The sequence below is a fragment of the Oreochromis niloticus genome, linkage group LG14, assembly GCF_001858045.2.
Source record: "Oreochromis niloticus isolate F11D_XX linkage group LG14, O_niloticus_UMD_NMBU, whole genome shotgun sequence".
In the NCBI taxonomy this organism is placed as follows: domain Eukaryota; kingdom Metazoa; phylum Chordata; class Actinopteri; order Cichliformes; family Cichlidae; genus Oreochromis; species Oreochromis niloticus.
The window spans coordinates 5,361,306-5,384,266 of NC_031979.2; the positions used below are offsets into that span (position 1 = coordinate 5,361,306).

The following is a 22,961-nucleotide window of genomic DNA, read 5'->3' on the forward strand; positions in this document are numbered from 1 at the left end:
CAACCAGGAGGTCAAAAAACTGAAGAAGTCCAGCTATGTGGTGAAGTTGACTCCAGAGGAGCTGAATGGTTCAACTGAACCCTGGTACATTCCATACCATCTTGTCCATCACAACAACAAAGCCCCCCTAGTCTTCAACTGCTCCTTCCTGTACCAGCATGCTTCGCCCTTCGTTCCTCAGCGTGTTACACCGATACCGCCACCATGCTGTGGCCATAAGCGGTGATATAAATTGATTCTAAATTTTAACTTTATCAAGAACATCTGGATTGAATAATACATTGGATAGATTGAGACTGGCTGTATGAAAGGTAGTCTAGAGCCTAGAAAAGCTGAAGGAGACATGTGTTCAAGTAAAGCTCCTTCCAACACCATCCAACTGGGGCTAACAACAATGTTCCAATATTTGATGCCCAGCAATAATATATGAAGTTTGGAAGTGACATATCGCCCATTGATATGAAGATATCAATGGGCGATATGATATGTCAAGATATGAAGTTGGCAATTAAGGTTGGAAAAGAAAGATTTTAAAACGGATAAAGAAGGAACTATACACATCTTGATAGATGTGACTTTTCCTCATAACAGAGGTTGATAATTAGCCTTATAAAGATCCCTAAAACTAAAACAAACAAAAATCCAAATTGACAAAGTAATCATTTGTCAGATGTTTCTACTGACAAATTTCATTGACTGGACATAATATGGAAAGACACACACCTGATTATATAAGATCCCATATTTGACAGTGTATGTCAGAGAACAAACCAAGTCATCAAGTTCAATGAATTGCCTATAGACCTCAGAGACAGTTAGGATTACTCAGGGGTGCTGACTCATTTAAACTAACATAAACATCATGCTGTAACCAGGTTTCTGGTTTCTGACTGTAACGCTTTTTAATTTAGTGACCTCTGAGACATAAATTGGTTGGTGGTGTAATGGGGTCTTCGGTTTGGGACTATGCATCCTCCTCACAGTCACGCATCAGCCTGTTTTTACAGCTGCTTCGAGTGCTTAAGGCCTCTATCACATAGGAAACGGCATACTCAGCGCTACACTCTGAAACCCATTGTTTTCTATTGCTTGTGCTGCATAATAACAGCAAGCATGCCAGCGAGAGTACTTGTGCATTGAGCCTAGCTTCCAAAGCAGTATACAGCCTAAATTTCTTACAGGTATCATCATTACTAAAGGCTGAGGAGTAGCTAAATATCTTACACACTGAGTACCAAGGGTACAGGAGGGAATGGTGAAAAAGGGCCATACTGGTAGCTAGTCAGCTACAAGCTTAACTAAGCTAGCGAATCCCTAAAGACACAGTGAATCCCCTGCACTTCTTAATTATATGACTGTACGCCATCTGTCCTGATCGGTCTCATTTTTCCATTCATAAATTATTTCTCTCACCTTCTCAGTGCACTCTCTTCATTTGTTAGTACATTTCCATCTCAATCTCTAATCACCTTAACAGGGTGTACATCATTTCCCGCTCAATCTCTTTGCCTAACCAACTGATACAAGTCCTTTTCTCCTTCCAATGAGTGTCCAGCCTCACATACAACTCACTATAACACTGCCTCCTTTCTTTTTTGTAATAAGCCTAGCCTATCAGTACTTTTGTCTACCTTCTTCATCTCCACAACTATTGCACTTTTTTTGCTCGGTCACTATCATGTAAGTATCCTTGTCGTCTTTCCAGAAGATGCAATTTTCCCTCACTGCTCCAAGTGTACTTTAACAGTTATCGGGTAACTCTTTCCTGTCATCCAATTACTAATCATTCGACACTGTGCAACATTCTTCCTTCTTCAACTTACACCTCTTATTCCTTGCGTCTGCCTCCACCTGTTTGCTGTTCTTGATTTCCAAATCCATCCTACAGAGGATGCTACATAGCTACATTCTCTCCTGACACAAGCATGTAGTCCATCACTGCAGATTGTGTCTTCTGCATAAGATGTAGTCCACCTGTGTGCACCTTCCTTCACTCTTATACATTACTCTATATTTCTCCCTCTTCCCGATATACATTTTCAGAACAGCCATTTCCAGAATTTTTTGCAAAGACCAATACCATCTACTATTCCACATTTCTCTCCTTAACACAGGAAACACTCCAGAGTTTCCCTTGCCTTGTAACTGACATACAATTTCTGGGGCATATGAACTGACAGCATTCAACAGAACATCTTTAATTTCTAGCTTCAAACTTTACGATCCTGTCTGACACTCTCTTCATCTCTAAAATACCATCTCACATCCTTAAAGATTGCCCCTAATCAATTTCCTCTTCCTGTGTCTTTGGCCATGATGCATTGCACTTATTGCAGAGCGAGGCTGTACATAGTACTTGTGGCTGTGAGAGCATCAGCATTCAAACATAACATTTCTGAAAAGTTATGATTGTGAACTACTGTTAAGATAAAATAATGATCAAGTACTGTCTTTTATGCCACAGAAAAGGTAAAATGCTGATGTGTTCTTACTTCAAGAAGAGCTGAGATTTGGCCTCCATCAGCTCTACTCCATCTCCCTCCTCTGGCTGCAAAGGAAGACCAGCTAACAGTGATACTACAGCCTCCATACTGGCTTGGTCCAGGTCCCTTAGTATCGCATATTACACATGCATGCATGCACACAAACAGACAAACAGACAAATATGAAAAAAAATGAGAAGGGAGTTCATCATTTCCTGACAATACAATGGTTTATAGCATATATTTAACAGAGATGCACCTTGTCAGGCACTTGATGTCATCATCAGCAGCTTGGTTGGAGGTTCCCATTACCCAGTCTGTCAGGTATTCCACCATCTTGTTCCTACAAAACACCATGAGTGAAAAATTCCATTATGTCCAAAGGGGCAATACATTTCTATGTAAATAACAAGCGGAGGGGCAGAGGGCTGCACTACTGCATCGCAGCTTGGTGATGAAGGGTGCTCGTTTCAAACCCATTGGCCACCTGAGACCTTTCTGTGTGAAGTCTGCATCTTCTCTCTGGGTAGTCTAGCTTCCCCAAACAGTCCGAAGATATTCAAAGGATTATGTTAATTTGCAAGTCTAAATGTGCCAAACGTGTCAATGTAAGCGTCAATGGTCGTCTGTCTCTCAGTGATACCTGGCGACCTGTCCAGTGTACCCTGCCTTTTGCCCTGTGACAGCTGGGAAAAGCTTCAACCCCCCATCCAACTTTTAATTGAATAGCTGGTTCTACTGACCTGAACTTCATCTCCTGGCAGAAGGACAGGTCATCTCGTCTCTCCATCATCACCTCAACCAGCTGGCACAGCTTGGTTTTGATCTGGATTGCATGGACTACATTACCCAGAATACGCACATACCTAAGGGATAGAGCACAGTTCTGTACAGCTCAGAGCATATTCACTAACAATGATTTTCATTACAGTTTCGAAACGTTTCAGAGACAAAAAACAAATCTCTCTCACTGACATTATTCACTTTTTAAACACATTTGGATAAGCAAACATTTGATCCTGTTTAAAACAGCGCCTATTGATAAAGTCGACATACTCTGATGGAAAAACCTAAAGGGTTAAATGTACTGGATTTATATAGTTTTTCCTTCTAGTCTTACTCGCCACTCACAGTATATACAGTCACTTAAAATGGCCGCCTGGTCCCTAATAGGACGATGGTGCATGCCTGATTCTCAGCAGTAATGATATACCTTGCCTGTGACATGGACCATGAAACCATGAGCAGGAATATCCATAAGCAGCATTTAGGAAAACCAGTCCTAATGTCTTGCATATCCAGCAGAGGGAGGAGTGTGGCGATGCATTCATTTACCTTTTAAATACTTTTAACAGAACCATACCTTTAAGCCTTTCTATAAAACACCGATACAGATGTTTGCTTGCACCAAATAAAATAGAGGTTGTACATACCAAACACGCAAGACAGAAGACAGACAGTGATGCTTGCTCTCTATGATCAAAATCAAAACTGAAATGTGAATTAAGCACTTGCTGGATTGTGCAATACCCAGCAATTAATGCAATTTAAACAAGCCGTCATAGAGCACTCAAAATGTGTAACAGAAAGTAGGTTCCTGTGTATTTCTGCCAGAAATTTGTGGCACTTTGTTCTAAACATTTGGGGTGATTAATAGGGTCAGTAAAAAGCTTCTGTAGGAGAGGGGCACAAAACAGTAGTTTTACTAATAATGTATGGATTGCATAATTTTAAAATGCAGTAAATTGTCTGGCGTAGGAGTCTGGATTGTGGGGCCTCCCTGCTGCTGCCGAGTCGGGGTAGTCTGCTTCTCTCCACCCCAGGGAAAAGGGTAACACTACCTGGGTCTGGGTGCAGTTTCCCCCTCCAGGGGCAAGGGTACCTAGACCTGGGGTATAGAGTACGCTTGGGGAGTGTGATTGTGTGTACAGTGTCTATTTATGTCTGTCTCCACGTTGGGTGAGTGTTGAGTAATTGCATATGAGAGCATGAGGGTGGGAATGGATGTTTGTATCTGTGTGTGCCTGTATGTCTGTGTCTATATGTCAGGTTGGGTATCAGACGCCACCTCTCTGGGGACATCTCAGGCCCTCCAAGGTATGGAGGTCTATCTCCCCCCACCACTTCCCCTGCCAGTGGCAGAGGCCCTCAGACATCGGTGCGTTGGTGGTTCTTTGTGTCCAGGGATGGGCGTCCAGGTACACACCGGCTCACTCCTTGGTGGCTGCTTGTCGGGGCCTGGAGCCTGGGGCTCGCTCGGGCCACTTCGGGGGTGGGGTGCCCTCAGTCTCTCGGCCTGGGGCTCGGTCACTCTGGCACAGCTGGCTGCCGACGGAGCTCACGGGCACGTCACTGCAACCCCCCGGCTTCTGCTCCGCGGCTGCTGAGTGACCCCTCATCTGGGGCTCTCCTCAGCTCTTTCTGGGATAGTGGCGCGGCTGCCCCTCTGTTGGTCTTCCTTGGTCTCTTGTGTTCTGAGGGGCTCTGGATATCTGGAGTCTTGATCTCCTCCATACCTGCTTCATGCCCTGGAGGACGAGGCTGTGGCTCCCCACACCCTCTAGCAGATCGTTACATGAAGGAACCTTATAAATACAAGCGCGTTCATGCTCACAGGTGTACACACGGGTGCTCACACACACAAACTACACCCTTTTTGGCTCCTACCTCAAAGCACACTGAGCGCTGTCGATCTTACGTGCTGCACAATAATGTTTAATATTTAGTATTTACTGTTATATTCCCATAGATCATCGTGATGTTGTTTATTATGTTGCTCTTTTTTTTTTTCTTCTGCTTGTTTTCTCTTTTTTCTTTCTCAACAGGTGATCCAGGTGATTGATATATGTATTTTTTGTCTGCTTATTTTGTTGGGTTTTGTTTTTTTCTCTTTATCCCCGTCCCTCTTCCCTGCTGTTTTTCTTTCCCTCTTTCTTTCTCCCCTTTCTTTTCCCCAGTCAAGTCTGTCCCATATTTAGCAAGTGAAAATAAAATAAAATAAACAATAAAAGGTGAATCAAATAGACCATTATGGCAAGGCTGGGATGGTCCATTTGGTAAAGTAAATCCGTTGGGCATCTTTCTTCGCCTTTAGACAATAATTCTGATGGCAAAAGAGCCAAACGGGACAGGCAAAAAAAAAAGAAAGAAAAAAAGTAAATTGTCTGGCGTAAAACAGCTATATTTTTTGTTTTTGTTTTAAACCCTTCTGCTCTGTACATCTCTGATAAATCACTACTTATAACACATTAGGCAATTATTCAAACAGCTCTCTCTCCAAAAGTTGATTCTTTTCATCTTGACGTAGCGTTTTCAGTGGGAGAAAGGTTTCATCACTCATGCAAGTGACTTGTTCAGTTACTGGAGACTGAAGAAGCCTGAGGACTGTGCTATTAGATAAAATGAATATTGATAAAGTTTACCTTTATGGGCAGAATCTGCAGTAGAAAAATGTGATAAATCAGAATATATCATATCGCGAGTTAAGTATTGTGATCATATCATATTGTGGGGTGTCTGGTGATTCCCACCTCCATTAGATATGTTCAAACTTTTGTCAATATTCTTTTAATGAAAAGTGGAGATGGTTAAGCAGAAAATGTTCTACATGCCAATTTGAGATTGAATGATCCATGAGAGAAAGCTGGACCATTCTGCCAAATGATGAAGAAATTACTCTACTAGAAGTTATTCGGCTAAAAGGAACAACTATGTTCAGATGTTCTGACATTTGTTTTGACATTTTTAATCCCAAAAAAAACATCAATTAAGATTTAGTTTGTTGTGGTGTTTCATGCTTTGTAATTTCCATCACTGTACAATGTTTTAATTTCATATTTTGCTGTAATTACCTTACTAAGTTCAGCATCATGGTCTCAATGCTGGCTTGTCCCAGGTGTTCAGAGCTGCCCTCTGAGTGGTTATCTAACAGGTTCTTCATGATGGCTATGGTCTGCTCCACAAACTGTGTGTTAGTGTCATTGATGGGAACCTGAAAAAAGGAAAGCCATAAAGTAAATGTCAGTAACATTGTTACTGTACACAGTGTTAAAAAAAAAGCCCAAAACAACAAACATACTTGGTGACTTTTGATAAAGAACTGAATTTTATCAAAGCTGCAGTGTGACGCACCGAAACAAAGAATTGTTTAAAAAAAAAAAAATCTGACAATTTAATGCAGGCCCAGATTTGTTTTTAAATGCCTGCCAGAAGAAAATTTTGTGATTTTATGAAATTCTCTGATTCGTATGAACGGGGGTGCATTCTGCATGCCCTAACAAAAGCTACCAAAGCAGGCCAGTACCAACCAAAGTTCAGGGTAAGTGGTAAATGGACTGGTTCTTATGTAGCGCTTTTCTACTCTACTTGAGCACTCAAAGTGCTTTATACAACATGCCTCTTTCATCCATTCATTCAAGCACTTTCTTATACACCTAAGTGCTTTCTAGCTAACATTTACATACATTCATAATCTGATGAACTTGGTTTTCCATGGTTTAATATCATGCCCAAGGATACTTAAGCATGCACACTGGAGACTAGAGCTGCCAAATATCAAACCACCAACCTTCTAATACTCTACCTCCTGAGCTACAGTCACCACTCTTATGTCAGGAGGGGTGATGAGCCTAGTCCTATGCTGACACTGCATCAGTTGTCATTTGCAACAAGCTCACCTCTACCTTGCTTTCATTAGCAAGTAAATGAGCTTTGATGATTTCTCATCATAACAGATGAGTTTCCTTTGGTTAACCACCTTGGCCAACATGAAGATGGAGTTCTGAAAGTTAATAACTCATCTATTACTTTAGAAGGCAAAGCTGAGATGATGATGGAGAGGGGATGGCAGCTGACCAGGTGTAGGCTCAGCAGCACTTTTAGTTTACCATCTATGAATTCGTCTAAATTTACAACATTTAAACAGCTGTTATGTAAAAACTCCAGCGTTATTGACCATTAACCATGTTAAACTCTACTCAAGCATGGTCATGATGATTCTTTTAAATATTTTAATATTAGGGGTGGGCTTTATCAATTATCAATTTATCGATTAAAATCTATTCTAGCTTGGATAACGTGATATCGATTCATTAAAATCCTGAATCGATTTTTAAATATAAATCTATTTTGCCCGAAATGCCAGAATCTCAGGTTAAACCTCACAAAATTTCAACAACCACCAAACAGCTAAAATAGTAAATGACAACAGGTACACAGATTCTGCACTAAGATGTAAACACAAAGCGCGGACCCGCCAACAGATCAGAATCAGTGAGATGTCGCCTTTCTCACCCGACGGCACGGACACGGTCAGGGCTGAAAGCCGACAGCTCACTGATTCGGATGTTTCGGTGGGTCCGCGCTTTGTGTTTACGCCCTTTTTACGCTAAATTCAGAAGCTGCAGGTTTTATCTCTCTTTAAACAATATTGACTGAACCAGCAGCAAAAGAAGATCCAAACTACGCTTCATGTTTCGCTTCACCTAAACATCGTCATGAATTCCCTCTTACTTTTGCTGTTTTGCTTCCACCACGATAAAAATCACACTTCATGCACAGCTCTCTCTCCCTCTCTCAGCGTACTTCAAGAACAGTTTCCCTTCTAAAAATCTCTGTTTTCTGCATCATTCGCTTGCTTATTATGCACAAGTCTACAGTTGTTTACAGCGCTGTCGGCCGCTGTTTTTTTTTTCCCTTTTATGAAAAGGATTTCATTTCTGCCTTTCAATAGGCTACTGAACAAATTTAAACTTTTTAAAGTTATGCAAAATTGCAAAATGCTTAGCTGTGGCTCTAATAAAACCTCTGTAACTTTGCTCTGCTTCACTTCAGCAGCATCAGGTAATGTTCATATGTTGATTAATGGTTTTCTTTCGTTTTTGATCTACTGCAGAATATTTCTAAGGTCATCTGCTATGAAATCCCAGGTCAGGATAATCGCCTTCATGTTTTTCTGTCTTTTATACTCAGTTACTTTGACACAAAGGCATCTGCTGTGATGCTTACACTTTTGATAAAGTCTCGCAAATGTCAGCTTTCTTTTTATAGATATAAAAATATGGAAATGTACTGATACGTTATCAGAATTATAATATTTCTGACTGTCTGAGGCAAAATTTCCCCGATTCAAATTGAATCGAATCAAATTGTGGATCGAATCGATTCGGGACCTTGTGAATCGGAATCGATTCTAGAAATCAGTGACAATACCCAGCCCTAATTAATATATATTATTAAAAACTAATATTAATCCATTTAAATGGTAAATGGCCTGCATTTGTATAGCGCTTTACTATTTAAGACTGATGAAGAACATTTTTCTGCAAATTACAGATACAGCCACTCAAAACTGCTGCTTTCAGCCAGAGATCAGCCGACAGCCAACTGTCAGCTGAAAGTCAGCTGCTGAGAGTCTCCCTTCATTTCCTTGGGACATATACTTTCCACTATAAACACGTGCCTTTCACTCAGTTATATGTGCTTTTATAATATAAAGCGCATTGAGGCAAGTGTTTTGATTTCATGTTATAAAACTGAATTTAATGGAATTTTACATTCTTTTGATAGCTTTCGCTGTAAACCTCTTCACCCATTAAAATGTAAAAGACATGGATAAAACTTCAGTCATTTTCACCATTCAGACATTTCATACTACAAAATCCCCCAAAATATTTTCAGTTAACAGTTTTTCATTCATCCAATTCAAGCTAATCTAATAAAATAGTTAAAATTTAAAGGAAAATTGAATACAGAAAAATAATATTCTTGCACACAAGCTTCCTCAAAGATCCCAAACCAGATGTGAAAGTTATTTCTGAGATATAGCTTCATTTATCATTTAGCCTATTATTTACTGGGCTGATACTTCTTCAGAACTCTGTTTGAATTATAAGTATGTTCTTCATTTTTCCGTGTTAGATTGCAACTAAATATTTGGATTTATTCTTTAAATTTCTTCAAATTCTTACATTTTTTTGTTTGTATAGTCGCTCATTAAGACCAGGTTGAATGCTAATAACGTGATTCTTTCCGACCTGTTAGCACATGGAGATTTACCACCTATGACTAAATAATAATATTCTTGCACACAAGCTTCCTCAAAGATCCTAACCTGCATAAATACTACAGGTTGGATACTTTGCAGGACATATATCAGTTGTTGGATTTGGAGTGTCCCTTTCACAGCGTAAAATTTTTCAACCAGAGTATTATATTGCAAATCGCAAAGGTGATATACTAAGATTAGTGGCAGACACCTTGAGTAAGCAGGCAGGACTGTGATCGTTACCGCTATGACGTAATTTATTTGGAAAGTGTAAATGGTGAGAATTACCAATGGTTTTATGCACAGTGCCAGAGCTTTGTGGTTCACTCCTACAGCAGCGTTTTACTGACCTTATTAATCATCCACATATTTCTGGCTGAAACACACATATACATATTGTTGCACAATCGGAATGTGGTTAAATTTCATTTTTGTAGTTTATATAACAACACATACAAGACCCTACAATAATAATTTTACACTTTCATGTTCAGAAACACAAGTCAGCAATAACCACAGAATTCAAGCATAACTTTCTGTCTGACCTGTTTGTGCACAACCTGTAATTTTTTGGCTGCAAACAATTTAATATACATATTTAATAGCAAGGCTTAAACATTATGATTCTTTCATAATTATAGAATCACTGAACAAATTTAAAAGGGATAAAATTATAGTGTACCAAGCCTGTAAATAAATGCACCTCCACCCAACATATTACTACTGCCTTTCCTACATGACACTTAGGAGCGTTACTACTCAAAGTTACATCATCCACGGCAGCGGGTATCATTGCAGCCACCCATTAGCCAGCAATCGGTCAGGATTCCAACAGGCATTCATCGTGGTGCTGTCACTGATGAGGCGGCAGTTTTAAGTGGCTGTATCTGTAGTTATTTTACTTTTAAAACTTTATGCACAACTCTACTTCATAGGCTTTTACTGCTTCTATCCTGAAATTGAAAAAAGAAGTTTCTGAATAACAAATTATGCTACGTCACTCTTGTGTCACTGAATGGCATAAAGATTTTTGAAATTTGGATGAGGTTATACAGGAGGCTTTCCAAAGCTCATTCAAAAAAAGACTGCTATTAAAACAAGGGCCTATTATACAACGAAATTTCTAAATTTTCTCCACTATTGGACACATTTTTACTTCCTAAGAAAATGGCTAATTTTTAACATTTATTTCTCTTTAATACAAACTCACCGGTCCCTGAGTGTCAAAGAACTTGCCAATGCTGTTCTTGAGCTTGTTGAACAGCATGGGATAGAGAGCTGGACTGAGCTCCAATCCAAGGAGATCCTTAACATTGGTGCGAACATGGAGGCCCACTCTGTCGTGGCCACAAACCAGCAGAGCCAGCAGCCGGTCCAGGAAGCGGCTCACAGGTGTCTCACTCGAGGCCGAAGAGCAAGAGGAGGTCATGAGGTTGGACACCTCACAAGGGCCCATAGAGATCATGGAGTGTTTACGCTCAGTCATGGAACCCATAGGTGGACTGTATGTGGGTGGGCCAGGGGTGCTGCGTTGCTGGAGGCACACACCGCCCAGAGCACACAGAAATCCTGTCATGTTGATCCACTCCTGCTGCAGGGGGATACAAAGACACTGAGGCCCAGTGGCACAACACCAGGTAAGCTATTTGTTGCAAGTCTGCATTCAGTAATATCTCTGTTCACATTGCATTGTCTCAAAACAAAAATTCACATCAATAGCAACAAACAGACAAACAAATCTTAATTTGACTTATCAGAATTCTTTGAGACTGTTTTAATGATTATAATGTTTAGGGTTATAATTCAGTTTCCAAAATAAATAAGCTTGTAAAGATTACAGAATATAATACAATATTGGACTCGCAATCAGGTAGATTTCAGAGCTGGTAAATAATCCAAAAACTGGTGGCCTCTGCTACTGCCTCACTATCAGTGCTCTTATATTTTATCTTAGTATTTTGTGCTTTCAGGTAAAAACAGGTCTGGCACTCCCAGCAAAGATGTGATACATAGAGACAATAACTTCACATTTCCCTATGCTTACCTGTCCATCATCTGCCTTGTTTTTGGGAAAGTTGAGAATCTGTTTGGTGGCCTGGTCCCATTTAGCGTATGTGTCCTCCCAAGCCTACAACATTAACAAATTGTAAATTTGAGATCTGAAGATATTGTATAAATTAACCAAAAGTCACCAGGGAAGGGTGATTGCAAAAATAACAAAAAGCACATCAGTAGCCCTGAAAATGAATGTAAATTGAATGTTACTTCAATATTTCCTGGTGTAGGATGCTCTATCCTCCTCAACAAAGCCATCACCCTCTTCTGCAAGGTGGAGCGGCCTGTGGAATTAAGAATAAAGCCTTCATGGAAAGACTTCGATTTTGGGAGCTACAGACATATAAACAGAAAACAATGACATCTAGATATTGCTGGTAAAGCAGGATCTACAGACTACTAAATCATGGTGTGTACCTACTGTTTACACCCTGCTTTTGCATTTTGGCTTAGTTTTTGATGAATGATGTCATGTTGAGATAAAGTACTGTGCAAGAGTCTTGCATCACTCTCATTTCTTGATATTTTACTTCCAAGAAATAAGAGGGTTCTTTTAAGTGGTCTTCAGCAATAGTTCTCCAGGATTTTGTAAGGTCTTTCAATGACTTTTTTTTAGACACTGACTGCTTTTTTACTGATTTCAGTCCACTTATATCTGAGTGTTTTCACTGGAATGCTTTTCTTTTGTCGTTTTATTTTTGTTTGTTAAGCCATATAACACTGACTCATAGAACAATCAAGGATTAAAAAAAAGCCACATAACTCAGCAGACAACTTAGCAAAAAACATTTTTCTATTATCTTTAGGTACTTTACTAACTACTTGCAGCCTGTCATAAAACACAATTTGTTCTTCATTCAAAATAGCAAAGATAACACAGTTTTCTAGCTACAAAAATAGAATTTTCACATGACAAAGCTGATTCTCACAGAGATTAAAAATTAGAATGGTGTGCAGATTGTTCTTACAAAAATTTAAAGAAACTTAACAAGTGGAGGATAGAAGTGGTAGGTCTAAAAAGGTATGCCAAATTACATAAGAACTGAACTCAAATTCAAATGAGGATTCTAAATATGAAACTTTTGGTTTAATATTTATGTGAATACTGTTTGGATGCTTTTCTCTGCTTGAGTGAGTTGTCTGACACACACTGGCTGCTGAGGACACACTTCGTATTTTGCTGGTATTTGTGACTCATAACAAATACATCAGTGGTGATAGTTTTGGTCATTATGCAAATGTACCGTTTATAAGGTTGGGAAAACCTGCAGTCAACTGAAACTGAAGAAGTCACTTGAATGAGTGACAAAACGTTTCTCCCACTGAAAACACTACGTCCAGATAAACAGAATCAACTTTTTGGCATTTCCTTACCTGGATGATTGAGCATGCATGAAAACTTGTTTTCTGTTTATTTTTTTATTTGTTTTGTGCGTCAAAGCAAAATCGTTTACAATTTATTCATATCAAAAGATTCATGAGATGGCATGGAGCCAAACTGGAGGATTACTTCTAGCTAAGGTACAGGTAACGTACTTACCTGTTCCCATCATGTTGCTGACAGATGCCAGTTCACTGAAAGTCACATAGTTGGGCAAGATTGTCTGAACGGGCACCTCGTCAGCAGCACTGCGGATATCAGCTTCCTCACACAGGTGGCGAAAACAAGACATGGCCACCAGAACAGCTTCGGTGTCTGGGCTCCACAAGAACATGTAGAGGCACACCTCTAGCTTTGTCTGTGCCTGCCGACAGATGGGGATGCCACCACCCATGGTGGCACACTCCTGAAAATAGCAAGTAACATCTTGCTTATACCCACCTTGTGGGACATCAAATCATCACCCTTCCTGGTTCTAAGCCAATGAAACATATCTCCCAAGGACTAGACTGGTCACTGGGGCATATACCAGAGTAATGTGCGTAAATAAATGGGGCTGCACCTTGTTTTTGAGCAAGAACTTGTTCCTGCAGATGAGGATCTCCCTCAGCCATTTCAGAACCTCTGTCCCATTAACAATTAGCTGACCGATGAGTTTGCGGCAAATTAGGAAGAGCACCTGTGAACTGAAAAGAAAAACATAAGCGGTCCTGTAAATTTCAATGTTTATAACATCAACTGAGTATGTGCGGCTTCTTTTACACTGTAACAACATAAAAGCACCTTTCAGAAATGCACATTTTTCCTTTACTTCCATTAACAGTATCTGAAACTGTCGACTTCATATACCTACTTATGTACACTCAATTTATTAGTTATACCTGTTAAACTGCTTATTAGCACAAATATCTAATCATCCAATCACATGGAAGCAACTTGATGCATTTAGGGTCATAGTGTGACAGATCATCATCATCATATCTCATTACCTGTAATATTTTCAGTTCAGCTGTCCTGACTTAATTCACCAGTTTTAGACCACTTGAAAAACAGCAAAAAATAATTTGTTGCATGGTTGGATTTTAACAAGATTCCAAGTAGAGCTTCAAAATCCAACAAGAAGAAATGGGAGTAAGACAAAGCATTTTTTACTCATTTGTAATGAGTAGTTCCACCGTTATTGTTGATCACTTCAAATTTCATTGCGGGAATGCTTGATGCAAACATTTACATGAGGTAGGTGGGAACATTTCTCCAAGTGGTGAAGACGGGTGTACAAAGGGCATCTACTGTCTGGAACTGTTGTCCATTTTTGTAAACTTCCCTTGCCATCCATTCCTAAAGGTTCTCAGTTGAATTGTAGATTGGGGGAAAATGCAGGATGGTCCAAAAGAGTGATGGTAGTCTCCAGGAAGAAGTCCCTTGTCCTGCGGGCATTGTGTACACTGTAGCATTGTCCTGTTGAAAAACCCAGTTGCTACGACACAGACCAAGGCCCTCAGTCATAAGGGATGCTCTCTGCAGCATCTGGACATAGCCAGCGGCCATTTGACGACCCTGCACCTCCTTTTGCTGCCCCCTCCACTGTGGTGCGTAGAAAACATCTCAGGTGGGATCTGCTTGTCATGCCAGTAACGTTGGAAACCATCATGACCATCGAGGTAAAAAATTTTCACATCGGAGAATAAAACTTTCTTCCACCTTTCAATGTCCCATATATTCAAGGAGACGAGGCCTTTGAAGGCGTTTTTTGTTTTTGAAGCTTCAGTCTCAGATGCCATCTGATTATTATGGGGCTGCCTTCAGCACCAGTAACAGCCTTAATTTGGGTCGAGGATTGTCCAGTGTCTTGACAGACAGCCAATTGGATCCTCTCGCTCAGTGGTGGTGAAATTTTGGGAGGTTTCAGTTTTTTGTTCCATAACCATCAGGATCATTTAAGAAATTCCAAATTACTGTCTTGCTGCATCCCACCTCAGCAGCGATGGTGTGTTGCGAGAGACCCTGCTTATGCAGTTCAACAACCTGACCATGTTCAAAAAGGGAAAGCTTTTTTGCCTTTGCCATCAGAAGCTCATGACAGTGTGACTACCTGACAGAAGATGACAATGAATCCACATTTTCCAATTTTTGCACAACTTTTGATCAGCTGTTTAAACTTTTGATCAGCTGTTTCAGTTTAAGTGTTGTTTTCAATAAATTGCACGCTCAAAAAAATGTTTTGTCTCACTCCCATTTCTTCTTGTTGCATGTTCAAGTTCGACTTGGAACCTTTTTAAGATTCAACCATGCAAAATATGATATTTTTTAAACTTAAACTTTTGATTGGGACTCTACTTTGTTTTATATTCTATGCCCCAGCATAGACTAGATATAATAATGTTCAAGAAGTTCCTGGCTTCAATGTCAAAAAAATATTCTAAAACATATTCAGCGCATGGATGTAATATTGTTTGTGTTATGAAATAAAAACAAATTCATTAAAAAGGCAAGAAAATTAGTCACAACCCTTTGGGACATTGCTGAGTCTTGATGGGAATGATCAAATTTAAGATCTCTAGCTTTTTCATGAAAGATAAGACTGTTGTACCTAATGTCCCAAAATGTCTCTATGGGGGCATCAGGATTCCACAGCTCTATGTTCTCTGGTTGGTGCAGAACTAACAGAGCCTGGAAATCAAAAGAGCAAGAGGAAGAAGATTTTAGAACCAGGAAGAGGTACAGATTAACAGTAATAAATAAAAAGATCAGTTCCTATCTCTATTATAATAACTTAGATAAGATATTTACCACAATTCCATAGACCATGAGACGGTGTACAATTTGAGACAAACCTCAAGAGATATCATTTCTCATTTCTTTATTTATTTCACACATGGTTCAACAGTGTTTCTTTTCCTACATACATCATCACTTTGGGTCAGAACTTTCAGAATAAAATTAAGCCATAAATTATCTTTGAAATTGTTCTTTAGCCTTAAGCTGAAGAAATAGGTTAAACTATGTGATCATATAAGTTAAACTACCTCTTTGATTGCTTTTTCCTGTTTTATATGTTTGTGTTTCCCACAGAACATATAAAATACTTTCTTAAATGGAAATAGGAGACAACAGCAATAATCAGTTGTCTCTAGTGAATTCTTGCTCCCACAGATGGATTCCACCTCTACAGTCTTTGAATAGAGTTGTAGTTGGAGTCCTTGTTCTGCAGCTCAGCAAATCCCGACAGCAGAACAAGAGCACCATGGCCAACTACAGTCAACAACTATAAAGTTGGTGTTTGTCTAACAGCAAGACAACAGACTTTAGAGAGAGACAGCTGAATGGTATTAGGAATAGCAAAGTCCTGCTCAGCCTCGACTGGCTAATAGCTGGATGTTATTAGTCATGTGAACACTCACATGTGTAAAATTGAAAGCATTTGAATAGATGAAAGATTTTTCCCTTTTATTCCTGGCTTTTCATTTTAAATATCTGTAGGAAGTGCACCAAGCATTGAGCATTGGACTCTGACCTCCATGGCTTCTTGCGAGAGCTGGGTACTGTTGGTTAGTGGCACCAGCTGCACAAGGCCAGTGATGAGCTCTGCTGTGCTGCTCTGCATCTCTGGAGTTTGTTTCACTGGATTCTGATACACAATGACACAAACAAAAATATGAGCATACTTACAAAATATTGAAGTCAAAAGATATTTTTGTCCCAGTTTAAACACAGAAAAAATAACAGTTGTTTCTAGCTGACATTCCAACATAAATGTAGTGGGACTCACATGCAACATGAGTTTGGGGTCAGCATGGATGAGTTTAACCAGAGCAAGGAGGAGGCACTTGTAACTTCGAGTGTCCAAATCTGTGGCTTTCTCTTTGAACTTAAGGCTGGTGGTTTTCTTTCCAATAAATGTTAGACTCTGTAGCAGGCAGCAGAGAGAGAGGCAGAGAGAGAGAAAAGACAATATAGCAGTAACTAATAGCCAAGTGTAATTATATACATGTATAATTATATTACACAGAGTTGACTCTTTATTGTAATAGTACAGTTTCTGTTTTTTGCAATGTTTAGTTGAGGCATGCTTTCTCTGACCTTCAGACAAGATTGTTTAAATAAGTAAAACAGTTTAGAATATCCATCTGCCTTCTCACCGGAGTCATGCGAAGTGGGGCATGTGTGCCAGTGCCTTGGGTTACACGGTTGAGAGTGTCTGAGAACATGAAGCGAAGCTCTCCAGAGTAGCAGTATACTGCATCAATCTTAGGCCACCAGTCCAGGTGGGACTGAAATAAAACACAGGACAAGAGATGACAAGTCAAGTAACACATCAAACTATCGCAGGACCACTGATGTATGAGGCAATGCAAACTTACATTGTTGATTATTCTATGTAACGAGTTGACCAAGACAAAGTGAAAGGTGGAAGGGGATGAGGAGGCCAGGCAGACCTATAAGACAAAGAGGAAGTACCCCGAGATTTACAGGAAACTTCTCATGTCATGCACCTTCAAACAAAGGTTAACATGCCATACAAGAAAATTAATACAACTTTTTTCCTGCCTACCTTAAAGTGCTGGTTGTTGTGAGGATTAATACGGAAACAGGACACAAAGCAGTCCATCATGAGCTCCACATCAGCATTCTGACTGCCTGTTCCCCTCCAGAAGGGTTTGGCTGGGTTGAACAGCAGAGCCTGATGAAACAGGGTCACTAGATGTCATTCACAAGCACATTTCTATAAAGACAAACTTCATTACACATATAACATGTATAACAATAACGTATGAAGTAATATCTTTCAAAGCCATTGGATGTTCTTTAGAGTCCGATTTGCATAATGATTGTTTAAGGATTGTACTGAAAAACAGGAAAGGCCAACTGACTTGGAACTGAGAAAGGGAACTGTCCTCAGCAACGCAACAAAGGTGAAAATACGAAAAAAATTAAAATAAGACACACACACACACACACACACACACACAATGCATTAACCTGCCTACTAACACACACACCCAAACAGGCAATGAAGACCAGCTCACACTCATAATCATAGTCATATCGTTTATCACTGTGAAACACGCTTACCGATTTCATTAATGTCAGTCCCACCAATCAGTGAGCCATCAATAAACTTAGTGGTTAATACAATTGTAAAATGCTTGCAATATAAAGGCACTGATCTTTTATTTGGATCTTTCAAAAATGCATTTCTGTTATCATTCTGTCCTGTCAACTTGCTGGGTAAGATTTGACATGTAAAATAACCGATTGTCATCATGTCAGGGGAACATAATATAACACAAGTGAACAGAATGTTGTAGGTGGTTAAATATGACTGAGATCCACCGATGTATGCATGTGAGTGGAAACTTGAACAAACTGCTGTTATTCCTGCTTCTGATGAACTGGTGAAGCTTGCACACCAACACACACACACCCACAGCCCTTATATACACAATCTCATCTATATATATGAGATTGTATATAAGATTTTTGTTTTATGTTTGTTTAAGTGTAACACTGAGGGCTGTGGAATTACTGCAATTTCAAATTCCTGTGTATGATCTGTATATATAATTTTTAACAATGAAGCTAAATTTGACTTTGATTACATGAAACCAAACTTGTTAGATGTAACAGCACATGTGTCTGAGGGAGCCGATGAGCAGTTTGAGAGAAAAAAATATGGTACAGAAATACAGGAAAGTGAGAGGGTATAAATAAACAGTGTGTATTTGACAAAAGGTAAGTGTACAGCCAGGGTAATTCTCACTTAACTGTTTTTATAGAATAAATGACAGCATTTCACGTGTTTCTCTTTCAAAGACAGAACAAAACGATTGGGGCTGCGGCTAACATAAATGCAACAGTACAAACCAGGGCTCGCAAAATCGCTAGCCCGACGTCCCGGGGCTAGCGATTTTTCCAATCGGGCTACCAAAATCTATCTCAGCCCTGCCCGTCGGGCAATCATAGGAAGGAAAAATATATGTCAATGCTTTTGCATTCTTTCGAAAATGTAGCTGAGTAATTATGTCATTGGCATCGATGAGCCACTGTGAATATGTGACATATTGAAATCGCGTTTGAATTTGCGCCTGGTTTTTTGCTTTCACTTTCACTTTGCGATCCCACAAACGGTGTGTAGAGAGCGGCAGCACTGATTGGTGAGTGACGATTAATTGCGCACCAATTCCTCTGACATCGTCTTATCACTCATTAGCTACTATTCAAACGTGACAAGTGAAATCTCCCGCAGCAAGCTTAAACATGTGAGAGGTTGATTGCGCAGAGAATCGCTGACCGTTATGTAAGTACGTGTGTAAAAGCAGCAGGATTTACGCCGGTATTTTAGTTCTGCTGAGCCAAATAAGACAGGTCAGGGTGAAGAAGGGGCAGCCAAAGAAAAGCCTACCACAAAACGGAAAAGTTACGACAAATCAGACTATGAGGCAAAAAGAAAGCTCAGCTTTTTTGGTTTCATGGACAACAGAATTTATGTGGCTGGAATATGACGAGCTAAATAACATGATGTTCTGCCAGGTGTGTCGTGAGTTTCTTTTCATTTGAGTTGACAAGCGCCTTTGTAACTGGGACCAGTAATTTTAAGAAAGAACCCATGAGAAATGCAAGAAATGCATTATTGCTCAGTCTGCAATATCTTTCCCAGAACAAACAGCAATTGCAAAAAACATACTAAAAATAAACCAAGCACAAGCAGAAGTCCTGAAAAATCTTTCAAAAGCGTACTATGTTGCAAAGAGTGAACTACCATTGTCAAAATTTAGCAGTTTTTGCAAACTTCAAAAAGCAAATGGCCTCGATCTTGGTTCCACTTATCCCTTACCCTTGACTTCAGTGGAAATTTCAGATTCAGGATCTGACACAGACTGATTCATGTTCTACACAGTTCTTGCAAGTTCATAGAAATTTCTGTTCAATTAGAACCAAGTATTTGAATTGATGATTGTAATTTTTATACAGTTGTTGTGATTTGTATTTTAACAATTTTCTGATTAATTTTTTGTTTCTGTTACAATATTATACTTTAATGTATAATATTGTAAAGGAAACAAAACATTAAAAAATTGCTCTCTTTTTTATTCGGGCTACTTAAATTTATTTTGGGCTACCAAAAACTGAAGAGTGCCTGCCCGAAGGGCTACCAGGGATTTTGAAATTTTGCAAGCCTTGGTACAAACACTTGAAAGAAACTGACATTCCAGGAGTAAAACATCGCAAATTAGGTGTTCAGGAAGCATCTAACAACAACTGTGTGTTGCAAACAACCACCACACCATATTGCCACAAGTTTCACCAAGCAAATACTTTTCTGTGATTGATCTGGCTAGTGCGTTTTCAAGTATAAAGGGGATTGATACTGCCAGTTGGTTTTGGCTGCTCTCTTTCCAAGGGAAAAAAATATTCTAAACCAGGCCCCAACACTTTTTAACAGTGCACTTGAAGAAAACCTGTCAGGTTTTATTCCTCCAGATGGGTTCAAATTTTTTGATGGGTCGATGATTTAAACTAAAGGGCTATAAAATACCTCACTAAGAACAGTCACAAGGTAGGCCTCTCCAAATTACATTCGGCTTCGGAGAAATTCACCTTTCTGGGACACACGTTCACATCAGATGGTAAGACCCTTTCTCTAAAAAGGATTGCAGTGATCCAAACCATTCCAAAATCACAAAGAATTTTTTTATTTATTTATTTATTTTATTGATGTATTTATTTATTCATTGTTTGTGTTTTGCGATGAATGTAACTGGAGCCTCGTTGTCTCGTCTCTCTATATACTGCACTGTATACAGCAGAAATGACAATAAAGTTTACTTAGACTTTTTGCCATGACATCATATGTATGTCATATACATGGTACAGTATGCTGCCGAGAACCTCCATTATCAGCAATGATAGATCGGAGGGGACTGACTGGACGTGACAGACTAAAAGACTGATGATACAGACAAAGCGTTGAATGACTTAGTCATTAATTACTTAATGACTTACACTACTCACTGCAACTGCTTTAGCATAACCCAATTCCAACCATTCACCCAGATAGTGGACAAAAAGGGTGGATACATGTTTTGTTGCAGGAGCATGGGGAATGACAAGACCAGCAGGCCTTCCTCCACCTGCAAGCAGCGGCAGCTGAAAAGAATCTCTAGCGTCACATGAGCTTGTGGGCAATCCAGACTCAACCTTTTATCTGCCACATTCTGTGTCACTGATCGCACTGAGAAAAAAATATATTTACTAGCTGCTTGTTGGTTATGGTATCACACTGTATTATTGAAAAATGCCAAATATCACAGTTAAAACATGTACTGTTTTAAACCCAGCATCACTTCTCCCCACAGCAGCAAATGGTGAATCACATGATTTTATAGCAGCCACTTCTGGAATCTGTTCACCCAGACCTGACCGACAGGAGGCACTGCTGGCTAACTTTAATCTAAAGGTTTTTCTGGACAATTTGGCAACCCAGACACCAGTGAAAAAGTAGGATGTGCACAGAACATCTTGGAATTAGGCTCTTCACTATATTGCTATTCAGCTCAAGTTGCTGAGCTTGCTTTAGTGATTTCACTTGCTTAAGTGATTTCACTTGCTTTAGTGATTTCACTTGCTTTAGAACAAGCAAGTGAAATCACTTAAGATCAGTCACCATTTACACTGATTCTACATAAAAACATGTTACATTTTGTCACATGGAAACAAAAGTTTTTAACTGATTCAGGGAAATCCACTGCAAATCACAAAAAAAGTTGCAATGAATCAGTTTTCCAATAAATCTCAGAAAATCAGTCTGGTTTTGATGCTCAAACTATTTTTCACAAAATATGTACACCCAATTAGAAACATATTTGAGTGATAACTTGTATCCAGTATGTAGGCACGATGTGTATGTTCATCTTTGATGTGTAAAGATTCATTTTCTTTAACCAGCGAGACATAACTTATTTCAGTGTCACGTCAGTAAATGATCTAAACTATGTAATAATAAACAGTATTAACACAACCTAAGATTTAACAAACAGGATAATTGCTTTTCAGAAAGTGGTCAGACCTTGAGATCCATGACAATGGACTGGACCAGGAGGAAAATGGTGGAATGATCTTCCCAGTTGATATAAGTAGAGGCTTTACAAAGTTTGACACAGGCAATGGCAGCACTCTCCATCAGCTGTTTGCTTCCACCTTGCCCTGCTAAAGCTTTCCGTAAACTGTCCAGAAAAAGTTTCTGCAGATACAAAATAACAGAAAAGTGTCTTTAATTAAAAGGTGAATGGAATCAAACTATGTTTTATCACTGTGTGTTCTTCTCTCAGACCTTGTTAGCCTTGCTTTCTTCCACTGTGTCTTTGGAGATCGTGTGTGTAATCTCTGGACAGAGTATGAGGAGGATTATCTGCAGTGGCCACACTGCTGCCTTCCTCTTGGTACTCTCTGCAAAACTGTCCACCAGGTCAAACAACTTCTCTGCAGCTTCTGTACAAAGACATAAATAGACATATTTAATGCCAGGAACATTGCCAGTCAATTTTTTAAGCCACTATCATGTATGTTAAATCTGAAATAAAACATGTACAGCTGATAATATTTTTCATTACTTATATACTCTAGAACATTAGAAAAACATCTATAAAATTAAAAGAATCTTTTGATGGCAATGAACTGCTCTTCAACTACTTCTATTACTTACAAAGGGGCCTGTCATCTTTTATTGTTGTTATTGTTTCCATTCAACCATCAGCTGAACCAGCAGTAGTAGTGATGTAGTAGTAGTGATACAGTACCACTGCATACCCTCTCTGCACCACTTACTAAGCAGGCATGGAAGCTTTTTTCTAACAGACTAAATCATCTCAGCTGCTACAAGATAGCTGTTTGGTATTGTCTGTGTGTGTTTAATTATTACTATTACTAAAAATAGTTGCAGTAATACATAATCATATCAACCGTTCTAACAAAATAATTTCACAGATATAGGGGTAAT

General features: G+C 39.3%; 1 protein-coding gene across 2 annotated transcripts in view; it reads right to left on the minus strand.

The window, feature by feature from the left end:
- The window catches only part of nf1a (neurofibromin 1a), a gene marked incomplete at its 5' end in the record, with an annotated part of 121,227 nt that overhangs the window by 87,224 nt on the left and 11,042 nt on the right, over window positions 1–22,961 (minus strand). The window contains 17 exon segments of one of the 2 annotated variants that reach the window (XM_025898425.1): window positions 2,493–2,609; window positions 2,743–2,826; window positions 3,227–3,349; window positions 6,335–6,474; window positions 10,739–11,119; window positions 11,573–11,656; window positions 11,794–11,867; window positions 13,124–13,370; window positions 13,527–13,650; window positions 15,555–15,634; window positions 16,479–16,592; window positions 16,734–16,871; window positions 17,104–17,235; window positions 17,326–17,400; window positions 17,517–17,645; window positions 22,032–22,205; window positions 22,296–22,453. In XM_025898425.1, coding sequence (XP_025754210.1) covers window positions 2,493–2,609; window positions 2,743–2,826; window positions 3,227–3,349; window positions 6,335–6,474; window positions 10,739–11,119; window positions 11,573–11,656; window positions 11,794–11,867; window positions 13,124–13,370; window positions 13,527–13,650; window positions 15,555–15,634; window positions 16,479–16,592; window positions 16,734–16,871; window positions 17,104–17,235; window positions 17,326–17,400; window positions 17,517–17,645; window positions 22,032–22,205; window positions 22,296–22,453 — 2,374 coding nt within the window. 2 annotated transcript variants of the gene reach the window in all.